This window comes from Ahaetulla prasina, chromosome 2 (genome assembly GCF_028640845.1).
Source record: "Ahaetulla prasina isolate Xishuangbanna chromosome 2, ASM2864084v1, whole genome shotgun sequence".
Taxonomy (NCBI): Eukaryota; Metazoa; Chordata; class Lepidosauria; order Squamata; family Colubridae; genus Ahaetulla; species Ahaetulla prasina.
In genome coordinates, this window is record NC_080540.1 from 130,855,737 (window position 1) to 130,873,773 (window position 18,037).

General features: G+C 39.1%; 2 protein-coding genes across 4 annotated transcripts in view; one reads left to right on the plus strand and one right to left on the minus strand.

Moving 5' to 3' along the window:
• Positions 1-152: 152 nt before the first annotated feature.
• On the minus strand, positions 153-14,360 carry KCTD2 (potassium channel tetramerization domain containing 2). 2 transcript variants are annotated; one of them, XM_058169528.1, is made up of 6 exons: positions 13,882-14,359; positions 10,960-11,068; positions 9,199-9,290; positions 8,839-8,934; positions 6,043-6,168; positions 153-3,622 (listed from the first exon to the last, which is right to left on the minus strand). In XM_058169528.1, exons 1-6 carry the CDS (start codon positions 14,191-14,193, stop codon positions 3,593-3,595), a joined length of 765 nt encoding a protein of 254 aa, XP_058025511.1. In that variant the 5' UTR covers positions 14,194-14,359; the 3' UTR covers positions 153-3,592. The 2 variants fall into 2 exon arrangements, with proteins under 2 accessions (XP_058025511.1, XP_058025512.1); XM_058169529.1 differs by lacking the exon at positions 153-3,622 and adding an exon at positions 3,629-4,869 and having other exon boundaries at positions 13,882-14,360.
• Positions 14,361-16,419: 2,059 nt separating this feature from the next.
• The window catches only part of ATP5PD (ATP synthase peripheral stalk subunit d), a 28,050-nt gene continuing 26,432 nt past the window's right edge, over positions 16,420-18,037 (plus strand). For both annotated transcript variants that reach the window (XM_058169532.1, XM_058169531.1), the window contains exon 1: positions 16,420-16,571. The gene's annotated coding sequence lies outside the window, so the exon portion shown is untranslated. The remainder of the gene's footprint in view (positions 16,572-18,037) is intronic.

Genomic DNA, 18,037 nt, shown 5'->3' on the forward strand with positions numbered 1-18,037 from the left:
CTTATTTTGATGGCAAGAATTTTTAATTAAAAATAAAAGCAGAAATGAGTGCATCTAGAGAACTTCTGTGTAGAAAACCCTCAAGCTTTAATATCAGCAAAGCAGCAAGATACAAAATAAACACACAAAGAAAAAAAAAACCCAAGCACAAGTCATGTCAGAATCTTTATTGGAAAAAGAAATCACAGCATCTCCATTATTATTCAAACACATTTAATAAACCAAGAGAAACAGTAGCAAAGGGCACCAACATGTGACAAACTGTACAAAACCTCTAGGCTTGCAAACAAAACCTGAGGGTGAGGAGCCCACGGCCCAGCTGTGAAGGTCCGAGGACCCATCCCCACCCCTTTGTGGATAGCCCACTCCCCCTCAGTCACCCCTGAGAAAAATTGATTAAAAATGTGCAGAAACAAAGACACTGTTAAGAGAAGGTTAGCTCCAACCTTGCTGTAACGGAACAACTGGGCCACTGGGTTTCTCAACCAGGTACTGGTCCCCAGGGGCTAGCTAATGGTTTAAAAAAAACCTCAAGAGATGCACATCACTCAGATGAAAAGCCATCCCACCACTGGCTTCCTTTGCCATTTACTGCCTTTCATGGGGAAACAGTATCTGTATTCATGCTCCAACTTTAGTTTAGTCTCAACCACATCAAAGCAAATGCAAGGAAGAGCCCTGTTGCTAAGAAGGCAAAGTTACAACTGGTGGAGAACATGAAAGCCGATTCTTGAATTTAACAGGGTCTGATGGTGGCTTCTCATCTTGAGAAAAGAACATCCCAGGTGGGTGAGCTAGAATAGTGTCTTGCTGTAGCTGGAATTCAAGCCCTTATATTAAGAAAGCCGAGAGCTTTCCCAATCCCTAATACTGTTTCTATCTCCAACTAAACTGCTCATCATTTCAGGAAGGGTCCCCCATAACTAGAAATTTTTTAATAAGGGAAGGAAAAGAGAAGGTAGTCATGTTCCAACAAAAGACTAGATTTGCTGAAAACCTCTCACAACTTGTCAGCAGCAAGTGAACAAGAGGGTGGCCCTATTTATTTAGCAGAAACACTGTTGTTTTCTGCATTTAGCTCAAATCTTGCTGTAACAGAGCAGCCTCATCTCAACTTTGATTTTATTCCAGATTTAAATGGAGCTGTTTTCAATGACACCTACATGTACAACAAAATGAAATTACTTTTACCAGTTCATTAACTTGACATCAGGCACTCTTCTAATGTGGCTTCCCCATGCATGGTGTTTCTGGTGATCATAACATAAATCAATGAGGTATTTGTTTTAGTTTACTAAAGCTACAGTTAAGATCTGCTTCCAAGCAAACCTAACACTGCTACGTGCCCAGCAAGGTGGGGAATGAGTTGGGTTAGGCCAAGTTGGAAATGGCAGCTATTCTTGGCAGCATCCTCTGTTTTTTTCTTTCAATTAGTTCACGCCACCACAATCGCCCTTCTTTGGAAGGAGAGATTATGAGGATACATCTGTGGTTCTTATACTTCCTCACAAAACACACACAAACACATCTGGTTATTTCTCAGCTGTGGACATACACTGACAATGGCTGAAAGAACAAGATACTCATAGATTTATGTACACATCACAGTGTTAGTTAAATCCAGCCATGACATACACTGTCTCACCATGCCAATACCAACACATTACAAACAGGAAGGATGAAGAAGGACAAGAAAGTTGCTTGAATTCCACAGAGTATGAAGCTGGTTGAGTTTAGCAGCCAGAAGCTGACCTCAAGACCTTTGGTACAGTCTGTTGCTACAGGGACTGAATAATGCACATTATTCAAGCTCTAACCCAACACTCAAAACATCAGTGGAGGTATATTGGCAAAATGGTGGGGAAGCTCAGTGATATATGTACACAAATACTGGAGATTAATGGGAGAATGTGGAGCAGGATAATTTGGTACCCTGTCAAATTTTATTTTAAAACATTTTTGCTTCATCTGCATTATATCTTCCATGCTTTCAGTAACCATTCACTATCCTCTTTGTTCCCACTCCTTTTGTAACTAGGAAGAAATAAAAGGGGAAGCCTCATTACCACACACCATAAAACATGAAAAAGACACTGAGTGCAACTCTTTGCTGAGAAATTCCAAGCAAACCAATCGGAATATAAGGGATCCTACTCCGATCACTGACTAACATGGGAGCTTCAATTATTGCCTAGGGAAAACCAAAGCACAGCAGTTTCTTTGATACTTTGGTTCATTATGCTCAGAGCTTAATTCAAAGGCCCAGAAGCCAAAGTTGACTAACGAGAAACAAAGCCAGAATGTAGAGCAAATAGTTCAGGAATTCCATTTACCAACAACTAGAAGAGACATTTCACTGATTAGGGATGACACAAATTAATTGACAAAATCAGCAAGTCCCATTTGTCTAAGATTAGAATTCAGAGAGGCACAACATTGTTACTTCCATTCAAGGCATTCCAACAGAAAAAAAAAATACAGAAGTTCACAAATCACTTTGGACAAGAAACATCACAATAGTTTGGCAACTGTCATCATTTTACACCTCCCTGCCCCACCCCCCTCCCCAACCTGTGCAATACCCTTTAGTCATTTTGGGTGAGAGGACACAAGGAGGGATGAGAAATTTCAAGCATAGAATCATAATGTGTGAATAAGACTCTCTATCCCTGGATGTATTAGGTAAGAGTTGATAACCAAAATAATTAGAGTACAAATGAAAACCTGCTTTAATGCAGGACATCAAGAGAACAAGGGAATAGTTTCATGCTATTGAAGACAAGGCAAAGCTGAACTTGGCAGGAACAAATCTTCCATATCAATGAACTATTTGACATAACCCAAAGGACACATTCTAACTTTGGTGAGAGAAATGGGGCATAAGCTTCCTTCTTTCCTCTTTTCACAGAGAATAAGAAACAATACGACAGAATCTAAATATCACAGGTAATTGGATACCTTAAAAGCATGAAGAATGCTGACCAAACTGCACTGCAAGAAATGCCTACAGTTCGATTTGTAGTGTCATCAGAAGAAAAACCCTTCAGCTAATACCACACCCCTCACTCAACTTTCTTATTTAACAGCTCTGAAACAGTAACATATTTTTTTAAAAAAGATTTGTGAGTGAAAATGGAAGAAAAAATATTTAATTATTCATTTTCAAATCTATTTTTCCTGGACCTGAATGACCCTAACTAGGACAATTTTTCTAACTAAAGCATTAGAAATAGCAGTGTGAAATCAAAAGTCTGCTCTTCATCCAGGCCTGTGATGATATAAATATAAATATATATATATATATATCCCCCAAACATGTGTCAATGCCAAGACAGCATGGGGGAAAAAAAAAGCAGAGCAAAGGCGCTCTCCAGTTGGAAGATTCTCTTCTTTTCTCTTAGCTTTCTGTGACTGGGGTGGGATGAGCCTTTGGTTTTTACCAGGATTTAATTCTCCACTGGCAGGACAGGCTCAGCTTTGCTTTGTGTTAGTTTTATTACTGTACAAAAGCAAGGTTGGACTGCAGGAGAAATGCTCTGCCCTGCTAAGTTGCCCTTTTAACATCTGGGAGTTTTAAAGTTAGATGCTTGGATTACATCCGTGATCCTCGCTCCTGAAGAATCTGAAAAAAAAAAGAGAACCATTTCACTTGAGAAGCGTTTCTTGCAACAATAAAAGAGACCTGGAGAACATGCTACCTCTCTCAAGATCTGAGGTACAGGCAAGTTTGTATAAGAACCTATCGTACTTCCAATACACTGATTCCAAGTCATCAAGAGGGGTTTTTTGTATGTCACAGCTAGTATATTGTGAACAGAAATCCCAAATATTCAACACAGTGTGTATCACAGTATTCCAAACAGGATATACCGTATTTTTCGGTGTATAAGATGCACCGGAGTATAAGATGCACCTTAAATTTTTTTTTGGGGGGTGGGTGGGTGGGAAACAAGAAAAAAGAATTTTGCCTCTGCCTATCAGCATCAGGATCAGCCATGTCCAGACTTCCACTTGATTTTGATAACGAGCAGCACAGTTATCTGTTTAAAACAAATCCTATAACTCCACATGTATTTAGCTGGAATGAGTGGGGTGGGGGATGATTTTCATGGGGGCAGAAGAAGGACTTAGCACTGAAGGCTCTGCTCCCGAGATGCCCCGGTCTTCCTACCTATAACTCTGGGGGGAGGGTTGGAGCACAGTCTGAGGAACAAACCTCTTCAGGATGGTCCGGGGGGAGAATCTGCCCAGCAGCTTCAGCAAACAAGGCGGGCCCCATGGTTCATGGCTGGTCACCCCTCTGGCTGCCCAGCGGGCAGCTCAGGCCAGGCAATGGTCGCAATGACTTCACTCTCCAGCAACGTGAGGAGCCACTGCTGCCGCCATCACTTAAGCCCTCTCTATGCCCAGGAGCCAAGCCAAGCCGAACTGAGCGGGAGCCGTGAAACATCTCTCCTTTCCAGCCACCGCTGCCCATTGGCCCGATTCTCCAAGGCAAATTTCAGAGCCACATTTCAGGCGGTGGCCAGTTCCCCTGCAATGTGCAGCGGGGAACTGGGAACCATTTTGGATTCAAGGAGGGGATCGCAGCGCTGCCGCCTGAAAGTACTCCTTCCCGTTGCACATTGCAGAGCCATGCACCCTCGTCTTCCTTCTAAGCAGACTCACTTCTTTCCTCCTGGCCAGATCTGCCGCCTAAAACGCAAAGCACTTTTTTTTCCTCGGCACATCCCACTTTTGGAATCAGGAAGGGGATCGTGGGGCTGCTGTCCAAAAACACTTTTCTTTGGAATCAGGAAATCCCCCAAAAAAGGTGCTTTCAGAGTGAAACTGATTAAGGTCTGGTCAGCTCCCAGCAATGGTAGAGTTCTAATCAACAAATTCAGGGTCACAAGAGTTATTTAAGGACATTTTAAAAAAAACCTTTTTTAAATGAAGCAGCAAAAGAATGATTAGGAGTTGAATTTGGAAAGTTATAATAGATATGGAGATTTGAAGTAAGATTTTGAAATGGATTGTGGAAATCCTTCCCATGGGACAGTCTTGTTGTTTTAAATTCTGAAAGACAGTACAATAGGATGGGAATTTGAACGCTGGACATTAGAGGGAACAAGAGGAAACTATAGATTACAATTAAAGGAAAATAGCATTTAATTTTGGCTTACTAACATAGGATGGGACAAAATATTTTTAATACTGGACATATTCAAGGATTTTTGTGAGTAAAATCAAGTTAATCTTAAAAGTGTCTAAGATTAAAATCAAGTTAATCTTAAAAGTGTCTACCATTATAGATAGGTGGCTTTTAAGAGACATTGCAGAAAGGAACAAGTTTTGTCAAACAGGACTGGGACTGATTTGAAAATTGATTTCAAAATGACAGCCTGCAAGATGATAGGGAAAAAAAGTTACACTGAATATACAAATAAAATTGGCCGATGTTTTAATAATTGAAAAGGATGTGCAACTGGCAAGCCAAAAGAATGTCTTCAATTACTTTCTAATATTGGATTTGCAAAAGATTATCTTTTAAAATTCTGAAAGAAATGAAAAGCAAACCAACGCTAGGACATTATCAAGATTAAAAATTATGATTGTTAAAAGTAAAAGATAGGAATATAAAGTGGGCTTATTTGATGAAGGTTAAAATAGGTATGTTGTTACTTCTGGCATTTCTTAGTGGTCTTTTGCTGACCACAACTGAATTGAATGGTTGTAAGGGTCTATTTACAGACATGAGATGCGATATGGGATTAAGTGATTTTTTGTAGTATTTTAAGAAAATATAAGTTATTAAATTTGTTTATATTTTGCAAGAAAGGGGAAAGTTATTATATATTTCCTGCCTCTGTTTATTTTTTAATTTTCTATCTATATATTTTTCCTCTATTTTTAATTTTTATTCTTTTATCTTTTGTAGTTTTTGTTTTTTATTTAAATAGGTTTAATACAATTATTATAAAAATATCCACTTGTTATCTATTTTTATGCCAATTAATAAATAGGGAAATTGAAGAATTACAATCACAAAAGGCTTCTCACCTTTGCTTTCTCACTAGGCTCTATGACAATGCCATTGGTCGAATTATTGAGCTCTCTTGATACAACGCAGAGAAATTCTGCCTGATCTTCATTTCCATAGTTGTATGAAGATCCAATACTAATTAACTGTTAAAAAGGAAATGATATGTTAAAAATAGCAATATGAGATGAACATAAGATCAGTCTTATAACAGCTGAGAGTTACAGATTTGCAGCACAAGAACTTTTTAACTTCCTTTAACATTTAGAAGGTGAAAAATCATGCTCATATTATGCCTTTGAACTCTACAAACAGTATGATGTAGCATGTGATTTCCCTTTCAGATCAAAATACTAACAGATCTTCAGTTTTGTTAGGCAACTATATAAAGGAATACCAGATATCAGGCCTTATAGGTCAATCACAATATGTTTTATTAATTAATATTTTTTCAGAGAAAGGGTTACTGTATTTAGGAATGTCCAAAGCTCATGCATCTAAAAGGGCATGTTTAGAAGTCAATAACAATTAATATGATCAATCAATGTGATTCATATAATAAATTGTTTATAGGGCTCAACTTGGTACACCCTGTACATGTTGATTTTATCTGCAGAAACAACACCAATCACTTCCATATTAGTTACCCTCTCAGTCTTCTACTATTATTAAGCAATGTGGTATCATTCTACAAAATCAATATTATTTAAAATAAAGAAAAGAATTATGTGGCTAGGAGCTCCAGTGATAGCTGGGTAAAACACCAAATGTTAGGACTATTCCATGCTGATAAGGTGAATAGCTGCTCATGTATCCTAGCATTAAAAATATATAGAACCAGGTTTTGCAGATTTAGCCATAGCTGCAGCACCAGCCATTCATGTAATACCAGTCATGAACACCTTCGAATAAATGAATAAATGTATCTTTTCCTGAGATCATGTGGAAATTGTGGAGGGCTGCTTTATGAAGTTCCTGACAGATGTTATATATGTTCTTCTTTTATGATTTTAATCATATTTTTTTCCTTGAAGTCAGATCTTTGTGCAGCTCTAACAACAATCACAAAACCAGAAAACCAACAGTTATAGACAGCCATGCTGGCGCAGTACTATAGGCTAACTCACTGCTCACTCCAGGAGTTCAATTCTGCACGGCTCAAGGCTGACTCAGCTTTCCATGTTCCGAGGTTGGTAAAATGTGGACCGTTTGTTTGGGGCAATATGCTGACTCTGTAAACCACTTAGAGAGGGCTGTAAAGCACTGTGAAGCAGTATATAAGTCTTATTGCTATTGCTATAGCAAATTGAAACAAAATCAGGAGAATGTTTTAGATTGTAGGGGACAGAACTTTCAATAGTATCTGCACATTATCAAGACTGGTAAAGAATAATTTGACTACTTGTATTAAACAGAAGTCAATATCCTTTTTTTTTTGTCTTTCCATAAAGTTTAAGTAGATAAATGTGTAACTTGGAAAACATGAACCAAATGAACCTTTTCAGTATTCTGAATTCTACCACAGGCAACTCAATTCAATTCTGCAACTCAAATTATCTGGCTTTCAATAAGACACAGAAGATAGGGACATCACTGAAAGTATGGTGGTTAAGAATGGTGTATCAGAGGGACGAGAGAAGGTCATTACTTGTCTTTTCCTAGGACGTTGCTCAGTGACTAGACCCATTGTACTAGAATGCAATAGTGAAGGCTAGTGTCTTGAAAGATCCATTTCCTTAAGCTATGAAATCCTCTAAGGATAGTTATTATACTAGTTCTAATCAGGAAAAAAGATATGTTTCATTAAGGAGTAATTATACCTAATAATCATTGGGTGCAACAGATAAGTGGTTAAGACGCAAGGCTTGTCGACTATAAGTTTGGTAAGTTTTAAACCTAAGTACCACATGATGGAGTGAGCTTCAGTTACCTGCTCCAGCTCCTGCCAATCTAGCAGTAAATACAAGCAGATAAATAGGTACCACTTTGATGGGAAGATAACCGTGTTCCATACGCCTTCAGCATATAGTCATGTCTGCCACATGACCACATAAGGGTCCTTGGACAATGCTGACTTTTCAGCTGTGAATTGGAGAAAAGCACCACCTCCTAAAGTTAGACACAACTGGCAGGCGAAACCTTTACTCTTTTTTTAATGCCTAATATATCAGCCTACAATATAGAATTTTTGTACTATGTATACTTATGAGTATATACATAGGACGTGGTGGCTCAGGGGCTAGGACGTTGAGCTTGTCAATCGAAAGGTCGGCAGCTCAACGGTTCGAATCCCTAGTGCTGCCGTGTAACGGGGTAAGCTCCCGTTACTTGTCCCAGCTTTTGCCAACCTAGCAGTTTCAAAAGCACATAAAAATGCATGTAGAAAAAATAGGGACCACCTTTGGTGGGAAGGTAACAGCGTTCCGTGCACCTTTGGCGTTGAGTCATGCCGGCCACTAGACCACGGAGATGTCTTCGGACAGCGCTGGTTCTTTGGCTTTGAAATGGAGATGAGCATTGCCCCCTAGAGTCGGCAACGACTAGCACGTATGTGCGAGGGGAACCTTTACCTTTACCTATACTTATGAGAATTCAAGATTGCACAAACAGATAGCACTGATCAACTGTTACAGTAAAATTAAGAAAAGAATACAAAGATGACTAAAAATCAGGCTTCTGCAAACAACAGGCATATTTCCACCAGCGTCATTTGTTAGTGAGATGAGCAGCATATAAATGTAATGAATAAACAAACAAGCAAAAGGACATAATATATCCAGTGAATTGGCCCAACTTCTGAATCTGTTAACTAATACCTGTTCAAATTTCCATCCATCAGACATAGTAGACACCATCTGGGTGAGTTCTTCTTCTTGGCACTGCAGAACTCGGTAAACATGCTTGATAGGTCCCTGGGTTAAAAGAAGGAAACTAACAAGTAAGAAATCAGGATTGTACATTCTCTAAACAATAGTATATTATTGAAATGATAGTACTACTATTATAGTAAGCTTATAAAAACAAACATTTCAGGAACCAATAATATCGCTTGAAGGAGAATTCCTATGACATGGCTCTTATGCCACAGGGAACACACAAGCCTACCATATCAAATGATAACATATGTTAGGACACGAGGGACACAATACATTTATTTTCTTTCTAATGTGAATTACTTGAGAAGTTCTGCTTTCATTGTCTCGTATTCGCTCTTTCACCAGCCTCACTAGAGATGCAATGTTGTAAAATTCAGCTTCTTCCAGGACACCTAGGAATAAGGACGCAGAACATAGTTTCAGCATGTGTAAGAAGGAAAGGTTGCTATTCATGTGTTAACTACAAAATCTCTTGATCAGAAAGCTTTCAGATCTGATCTTGCTGCATGTCTGGAACTGGGGAATACATACAATTTATAATTTAATTCAGGACATTCTGTATTTGAAGAGTTGAGTGATACAACTCAGCTTTTTTATTGTCTGAAAGGCCACCGAGGAATGCCCAGAGATGTTGTGAAGCTAATGTAAAGAGTGCAGCCGAATTTTTTCAGCTTCTGCTTCTAAAAATCTAAGGATATGGATGGAAACACGAATCCTCTCATAGCCAGATCCTTAAGCCACTGAAATATTGAAAAATATGCTTTGCAGCCCTTTAGAGATTTTATGGATGGGAACAAGAAGCATCCCAGAGGCAAAACTGCACTGCTGGTTATTTGATTATCTTAGTGCCAAGTTCTTTTTTTTTTTTTTTTTAAATAGCTTTATTTATCTTAACAAGTTTTACAGCAAGAAGTAGGAAAAAAAGGAAGAGAATTATATGAAAAAAAAATCAACAGGCAATATAACAGCAAAACAAAAACAAGGGGAAAACTGTACAGATATATATCGCATTTTCATTAAATGTCTAACCAGTTTCTGGTTTGCATTTTAAAATATCATGGTCTCTAACATTACAAAATGTCATAAAATCTATACCAAAGGATAAATTATTGAGTTATTTTTTTTAAGTGGGAGATAAAATTGCCTTTTTAAAAATACTGCATTTTTCGGAGTATAAGATGCACCAGGATCCGTGCATCCTGTTTTTGTGAAAAATGGGCCTGTTTTTGGCAAAAACAGGACACGGTGGGTAGGGTTTTAGGAGACCAAATATGGCTATATTCGGTATATAAGATGCACCAACATTTCCACCCTCTTTTGGGGGGGAAAGTACGTCTTATCCCCCGAAAAGTACAGTACAGATCTCTTTTGAGACAAATCCTTAATATCAGAAATACTTTGCCAATTTCTCAAAATAATTCTTGCTGCCAAATTCTAAAAGTATAGGCTCCAACACTAAAAGCTGCAAATATGCCATTTGGCAGCCAAATGACACTCACGAGCTATGCACTTATTTAACTCAACAAATAATCTGGAAAACAACAACATGATATCAAAATATTTTGTTAGGTACAAATTCAAACAAAACTGAATAAAGATCAAGAAACACCTTGTGAATAAAACTCCTTATGGTGATGACCCGGAGATTCAAGAAAATTTTTCTCTTTTGATTCTCTTTATGAAAAGAAGCTTGTTTTTATAGGCTATGTTGGAAAGCAAATGCTAATATAATAGTCCCTAAAATAATGCTCTAATGGAAGACTATCAAGGATACCTCCCTGCATGGCCATACATGCCTATTTGAACAAGTTGATTTTGTACTGTTTTTCCACAGTGCAACCTGAGTAACACAGATTTTCTAATATATTTTAAAGACACACAGATCATGAAATCAATGAGATTAAATACACTTAATTCTGGGCTCAGGCAAGACCAACCTCTATTAATACTACTACCGTAATTAAATTTGTATGCTGTCCAACTCTCAACAACTTTGGATAGAATTAAACATCCCTAATTTTCAAAAGAGATTTATAGATTTGTCAAAGTTGTTTTTCTTACCTTCTTCTGCCAATTCCTTGTTTATTATAAGTTTTCCATGCCGGAGGTAGTTCAAAATTGGACCAAAATATGTGGGATCCCTATCAATGAGATATGCCCCCGTTTCATCCTGTAAGGAGATATAATTCTGTTATAATCTGCGGCTAAAGAAAGATGTTCCAATGACATTCAGACATTTGGACATGGAACCAACTGTCATGAATCTGAATATATGGTTCTCTGAGAAAGGAGCCAAATTCTTGCATCAGTGGGTATCTTATTCTACATTTGCTTGTGTTAGATGATTCTGTGACATAATTTTTTTAAAAATAGGCCATGGCCTATGTACCTTGGCTGTATCTAATTAACTAGAAAATTGTGTATTTATTTATTTGGAATAATCTGCTCTTAATTATGACACAAGGTTTTCCCCAAATTAAATTAATGCACAAGAAAAAATAAACATAATTGTACTGATTATTATTACTATACCCTTAGAAAAGATTTTTATCACTTGAAATTTAATTCATTCTGTGTATCTAATAAATCTGATAAATATATAAATATATAAATTTAATAAATCTGATTTATTAAATTTATATATAAATCTATATTTATTAGATTTATATATAAATCTAATAAATCTGATAAATATATAAATTATATCAGCATTTTTGGTAGCCTAAAAAATATTCTTCACAAACATAAATCCAGAACATTTATTTATTTTTATTTATTGGCTCAAACTTAAGAAAACTAACTAAAGCTACACATACTTGAAAATGTATGCTAGTGAACTCAGTGGACTTTCTTAGCTAATGATCTTGGGGAGACTGATCTCAAAACTCCATTAACGTAAATATGCAATCTGTAAGGGTTTGTACAGCTTATTTCTTGTGAAAACAGTTGATCTCATTGGGACTTACTGAGTAAACATGCAAGGACTTTATCACTTGGAAGTGTAAAGGCCACAAATTTGATACCTCTCTATAAACTTTTTACTATTATCTAAAGCATTGTATTTAAAATTAAATTATAAGGAACACAATTATGTAAGTTTTTTAAAAGAACATTTAGAATCCTCTGCATTGACATTATAAGTTATTTTATGCTAAAGCAACCACTCTAAATTATACTTTATCTTGGCACACAGCTTTAAGTACCGGAGAAAGAAGTTGCTTTATATACAGATATTGATTTTTTTAAACCATTACTTATTTTATCAATGTAAAACTCAAGAGCTGTACGAGAGAAAAAGTTAGATCTCAAGCAGAGTTTATAATTTATCAGGTCTGTGGGGAAGGAACTGAATATGCTTTTTGACAGCTCTGGATAAAAGAAGAGCAAGGCTTCTTATAGAACAGCTGTTGGAAATAAGGATGTGCTCCCCTTTCTACTGCTTAGGGTTAAAGTATCTTTTTGACATCCATAACTTTCAATGAGTTTATGCTACTTTTCCCATATGTATGGTTTAGATTAATTTTAGCAAATATTATGGCTATATTGGCAACAAAAGCACTTGCTAAGAAGAGGTAAGATGGAATAGGAAAAGTAGAACGGGGGAGGCATTGAATTGGCAATCAGAATCCCTCCTCACTTCAACCCTTCCATCAGAACAAGGAAAAATTAGCAAGTGGAACCAATGAGATCTTGGAGAACTCTTAATAAATAAAGCTTTCCTCTACAAGCAATAGGGCTGAATTCAAATTTAAAGCATTTGCAGTACCAAAAGGCTACAAAGGCTGAAGATATTACACTCTTGATTCTGAAAGATCTAAAAAAAAATTTATTTATGCATGTTATAAATACATAACATTTATAAATATGTGTATGCATTTTTTTAATAAACCATTTCTAATTACACTCATTACACCAAGATAAAGAGACTAAATTGAAATTATTTACTGACAATACCTTCATTGCTGGAAGTGTTTGATTACTAATATTAACATTTAAGATAGCAAAATAAGACTGGCCAAGAGGAAAGCTATACAAAAGACAGTGCTTTTAATAGTCTTCTGTATTCAAGCTTTAAATAGAATGCTAAACATCCTGATTTACAGCCATAATTTTTAAACCGAGTCATTACGAACCACATCATAGCTTAAATGCTATGAGTGCAACCATATTCACATACTGTATTCTATAAATCCGTATTGCTTATTAACAATGGCTCAGCATCTTCTGCAAACACCATCAATACAGAAAAGAACAGCATAGCAAATCAAGGATGTGTGTGCGTATGTGTGTGTGTCTATATGCACAAAGAACCTATGCCCCATTTTTAGATGCAGTCTAGAAGTGCCATTGAGCTGTAAATTCCTTGTCCCCCTCTCCTACTGTTTCATTAGAAGAGACTTAAAGACTAAAATCTATGGTTATGATTAAAACTGGAGTTCTGCAAGGAACTTGGCCTGCTTCTAGAAATACAACTACTCAATTACAACAGAAATGCAGGAGGGGCGGCTGGGAGAGTGAAAACTACAGGTAACCCTCAGCTTACAACTCATTAGTGACTGTTCAAAATTAAACAGCACTGAAAAAAGTGACTTATGACCAATTTTTTTCACAGTTACCACCTTTGCAGATCATGTGATCAAATTTCAGATGCTTGGCAATTGGTTCATACACATGACCCTTGCAGCGTCCCGTGTTTTTCATTTTTGCGATCTTCTGACAAGTAAAGTCAATCGGGAAGGCAGATTCATTTAACAACCAGGTTTTACTAACTTATCAACCGTGGCGATTCACTGATCAACCATGGCAAGAAAGGTCGTAAAATGGGAGTAAAACTCACTTAACAAATTTCTCACTTAACAACGTAACCTTTGGGGGGCTGTGGTCGTAAGTCGAGGACTACCGGGAGATGCCACGCCCGTCATTCTGGCGAAAGGATGGGGGGGGGGGCGATTTAGGGACCCGGCCGCCGCCGCGCCCGCTCACCTTGTCCGAGCCCAGTTCGGGCCCTTCTTGGCAGCAGAGGCGGCAGAGGAACGACTTGGGCTCGCGGCAGAGGGTCTGGCGGGTGCTCACGAAGTAAGTGCCGCCCACGTTGAGCCGGACCCACTTGGAGCCGCCGCCGCCGCCGCCGCCACCGCCACTCCCCACCGCGGCTTTCTCGGGCGGCGGAGGCTCCGGGCTGCGCGCGGGACAGGCGGGAGCCGCAGCTGGCCGAGGGCTTGGCGGCCCCGAGATCGGGAGCGGGCTGGGCGTGCGGCCTCGTGGCGGCCCCTCCCCAGCCACCAACTCCGCCATGCTCGGCTACGGCTTCTCCCGTAGGTGGGCGGGAAGAACGATAGTCCCTTTTTTTTAGTCAGCGGTCCGGGCGGAAAGGCTGCAGCTGCTCCGGTCGAGGCTCGATAGCCATCCCCTCAGTCCCCGCTGACAGGGAACGCCGGACTTCCGGGATAAAGAATCTCTTCCGGGTCATCCAGCGTTCATCGAGTTGAATGACTGCGCCTGACCCCGGCTTCGTTCCAGGCGTCCCGCCCTTCAAGGGAATCGGAACGAGTATATCCGATCAGTAGAGATAGAAATAAGTCGGAAAGGTGGTTGAGAGACACCGGAAGGAAACGCTTAGGTAGCCGTGCCATAAACCCCAATAGCTTAGATCGGCGTTTCTTGATTTGCAATGGACGATCCTAATCAATTTCTTGGTGGAACAAACACTTTTCGAAGCCAAAAGCCCGTTCTCTTTAGGAGGCGACGTTTAGAAACTGCCCTGCCAGTTTGCTTCTCGGAGAAGAGAGAAAATCATTTTAATACAATTTGCACCGTCTTTTCTAGAATGAAAAGAGAACTTTACTATAAACCTGCTTTGCAATCGCAGGGGCGGCGTGGGGGGTGGGGTGGATAGAGGTGGCTAAAAAGGTGGACTGGGTTTTGCAGAAGCCCTCCACAGAAATTTGAGTTATCCCTCCCCACAATAGCATTTGCAACCGTTTCATATTATGATCTTACTTCTAATAAAAGTTTCTTAAGAGCAATCGCTTACTAGTCTGTCATCAATAAATGTTAACAGGGCAGAGAGACCCAATTTTGCGGCAGAGATTAAGAGTAGAAAATGGAGATTGAGTCGTGTCTAGAGATTATGGGTTGAGTAATATAAGCACACAGTTCTGTGAAGGCACAAGTAGTCCTCGATTTACAACAGTTCAATTAGTGACCGTTCAAAGTGACCACCGCACTGAAAAATGTGACTTCTGATCGGTTTTCACACAACCTTTGCAGTATCCCCATGGTCATGTCAGATCAAATACTTGGCAACTGGGTTCATATTTATGACCATTGCTGTGCCCCAGGGTCATATGCGGTAATCTTTTGCGACGACCTGACAAGCAAAGTCAGTGGGGAAACCAGATTCATCAACAACTGGATGACTAACTTATGAACTGCAGTGATTCCCTTACCAACTCTGGTAAGAAAAGGTTGCAAAATGGGGCAAAACTCACTTAACAATAGAAATTTGGGGCTCAGTTGTGTTGGTATAAGTCGAGGATTACCTGTATTTTAAGGGAGATTACAGGTTTACTCGCTGAAGCACTTGGAGTGTCCAAAACTTCAATTTGCATCAAGGTTCAACCGCTTTGCCACTTTGAAGCCACCACCTTTGAGCCTGCACGAAGGAAAGTTCGCCCCATCGCCTCTGACCACTCCATTACGGTAGTTTGCCTTGTCCCAAAGGTGCTTTTTTTTTCCCCCAAGAGGCACCTGGATTTTCTGTTTTTTCTTTGAAGACGTTTCGCTTCTCATCCAAGAAACTTCTTCAGCTGCGAATCAACTCTTCTTGGATGAGAAGTGAAACATCTTCAAAGAAAAACGAAGAAAGTCCAGTTGCCTCTTGAAAAAGCACCTTTGAGGAAACCAGGATCTGGATGATGACTGAGAATCTGCATAGACGGGTAGTTTGGCTTTGCTCTGCTCACTGTCTAGAGGAGAGGTCTCCAATCTTGGCAACTTTAAGACCTCTGGACTTCAACTCCCAGAATTCCTCAGCAAAGTCAGCATCTCTGACATTAATATATCTCTGACATTAATACAATTGAATGCGTCCTGAAATATTTTACAAGAAATATTTTATAAGAAATATTTTACAAGAAGAATTCTCCGCTCCTCTGAAAACAACAAAATACCTTATACCACCAGACTTGAAATCCTGGGATTAGAAAATTTAGAACTCCGCCGACTCCGACAAGACCTGTGTTTAACACACAGAATCATCTATTGCAATATGCTTCCTGTAAAAGACTACTTCAGCTTCAATCGCAATAATACAAGAGCAAACAATAGATTCAAACTTAATGTCAACCGCTTCAACCTTGATTGCAGAAAATATGACTTCTGTAACAGAGTTGTTAATGCTTGGAACTCACTACCTGACTCTATAGTCTCTACTCAAAATCCCAAAAACTGGAATTTTGGGAGTTGAAGTCCACAGGTCTTAGAAGTTGCCAAGGTTGGGAGACCTCTGGTCTAGAAGAGAGCAGGCTGCGCTCTTGCCTTTTGCTCTCTCTAGGAGACGGCGAGGGCCGCCCTCTTTCCGGAGAAAGTCGTCCCGATTGGGCCCGTTGCTCCCTGCCAGGCTTTGGTTCCGGGAGCCTTTTCCGGCGGTGCAGTTACCGGGGTGGCTGAAGGTGAGGAGCCCGGTGTCCTTTGGGAGGGTCATTAGTCTTGCAATAATCCCTGATTGTTAATCCCTTTGATCGTTTTGCCTGTAATGATTCTCGTTTCGTTATGGCGCGGGTCGGGATTGCTTGATGGCGCCTCCAAGGACAGACATTTGCTCTCTCCAGCATGATTTCCCCCTTGGCTAGGAAAATAGATGCTAAAATAGAGAAAACAATTCGCTGGCTGTTTTGTTTGAGATAATTATGGGGGGAAAACTCCCACATTGCTTGATATCTTGGAGCAAACGATCCTGTTAGTATCAGCTTTTTAAAAAACTATATCCATTTAAGAAATCGAAACTGCATGATAGAATAGAATAGAATAGAATAGAATTTATTGGCCAAGTGTGATTGGACACACAAGGAATTTGTCTTGGTGCATATGCTCTCAGTGTACATAAAAGAAAAGATACGTTCATCAAGGTACAACATTTACAACACAATTGATGGTCAATATATCAATATAAATCATAAGGATTGCCAGCAACAAGTTATAGTCATACAGTCATAAGTGGAAAGAGATTGGTGATGGGAACTATGAAACGATTAATAGTAGTGCAGATTCAGTAAATAGTCTGACAGTGTTGATGGAATTATTTGTTTAGCAGAGTGATGGCCTTCGGGAAAAAACTGTTCTTGTGTCTAGTTGTTCTGGTGTGCAGTGCTCTATAGTGTCGTTTTGAGGGTAGGAGTTGAAACAGTTTATGTCCAGGATGTGAGTGATCTGCAAATATTTTCACGGCCCTCTTCTTGATTCGTGCAGTATACAGGTCCTCAATGGAAGGCAGGTTGGTAGCAATTATTTTTTCTGCAGTTCTAATTATCCTCTGAAGTCTGTGTTTTTCTTGTTGGGTTGCAGAACCGAACCAGACAGTTATAGAGGTGCAAATGACAGACTTTTTGAAACATTTTGAAACATCCCCAACCTATTTTTTGTACGTGCGGTTTTTTTTGCCTTCAAGTCATTGTTGACCTCTAGCGACTTAGCAGAGATTTCAGAAGTGGGTCGCGGTTGTTTGATGGCGCCTCCAAGGACAGACATTTGCTCTCCAACATGGTTTCTCCTTGGTAGGAAAATAGATGCTAAAATAGAGAAAAAATTTGCCGGCTGTTTTGTTTGGGATAATTATGAAAAAAAAAAGTGGTTTGCTTTTGCCTGGGCTCAAAGTCACCCAGCTGGCTTCCCCTACCTAAAAAATGGGACTAGAACTCACACAGTTTCCTGGTTTCTAGCCTGGTGCCTGAACCATTACACCAAACACCAGGTTTACTTCTGAATAAATCTATGGCACATTTTAGTTCCTGATTTCATTTGATTAAACATTTCTGGTTTTTTAGAAATGTCCATTGTCCGCTTCCTTCATACCTCACCTACTATGTTATTTTCTTGTCTATTCTCTTTCTTCCTTACCCTCTGTCTCTTTCCATTTTCT

Excerpts from the sequence above, each read along its gene's own strand:
- KCTD2 (XM_058169528.1), bottom strand. The coding sequence starts at position 14,193 with ATGGCGGAGTTGGTGGCTGGGGAGGGGCCGCCACGAGGCCGCACGCCC. Across the intron at positions 9,291-10,959 it reads CAAGGAATTGGCAGAAGAAG|GTGTCCTGGAAGAAGCTGAA; the intron begins GTAAGAAAAACA and ends CCTTATTCCTAG. Across the intron at positions 8,935-9,198 it reads ATGAAAGCAGAACTTCTCAA|GGACCTATCAAGCATGTTTA; the intron begins GTAATTCACATT and ends CTTTTAACCCAG.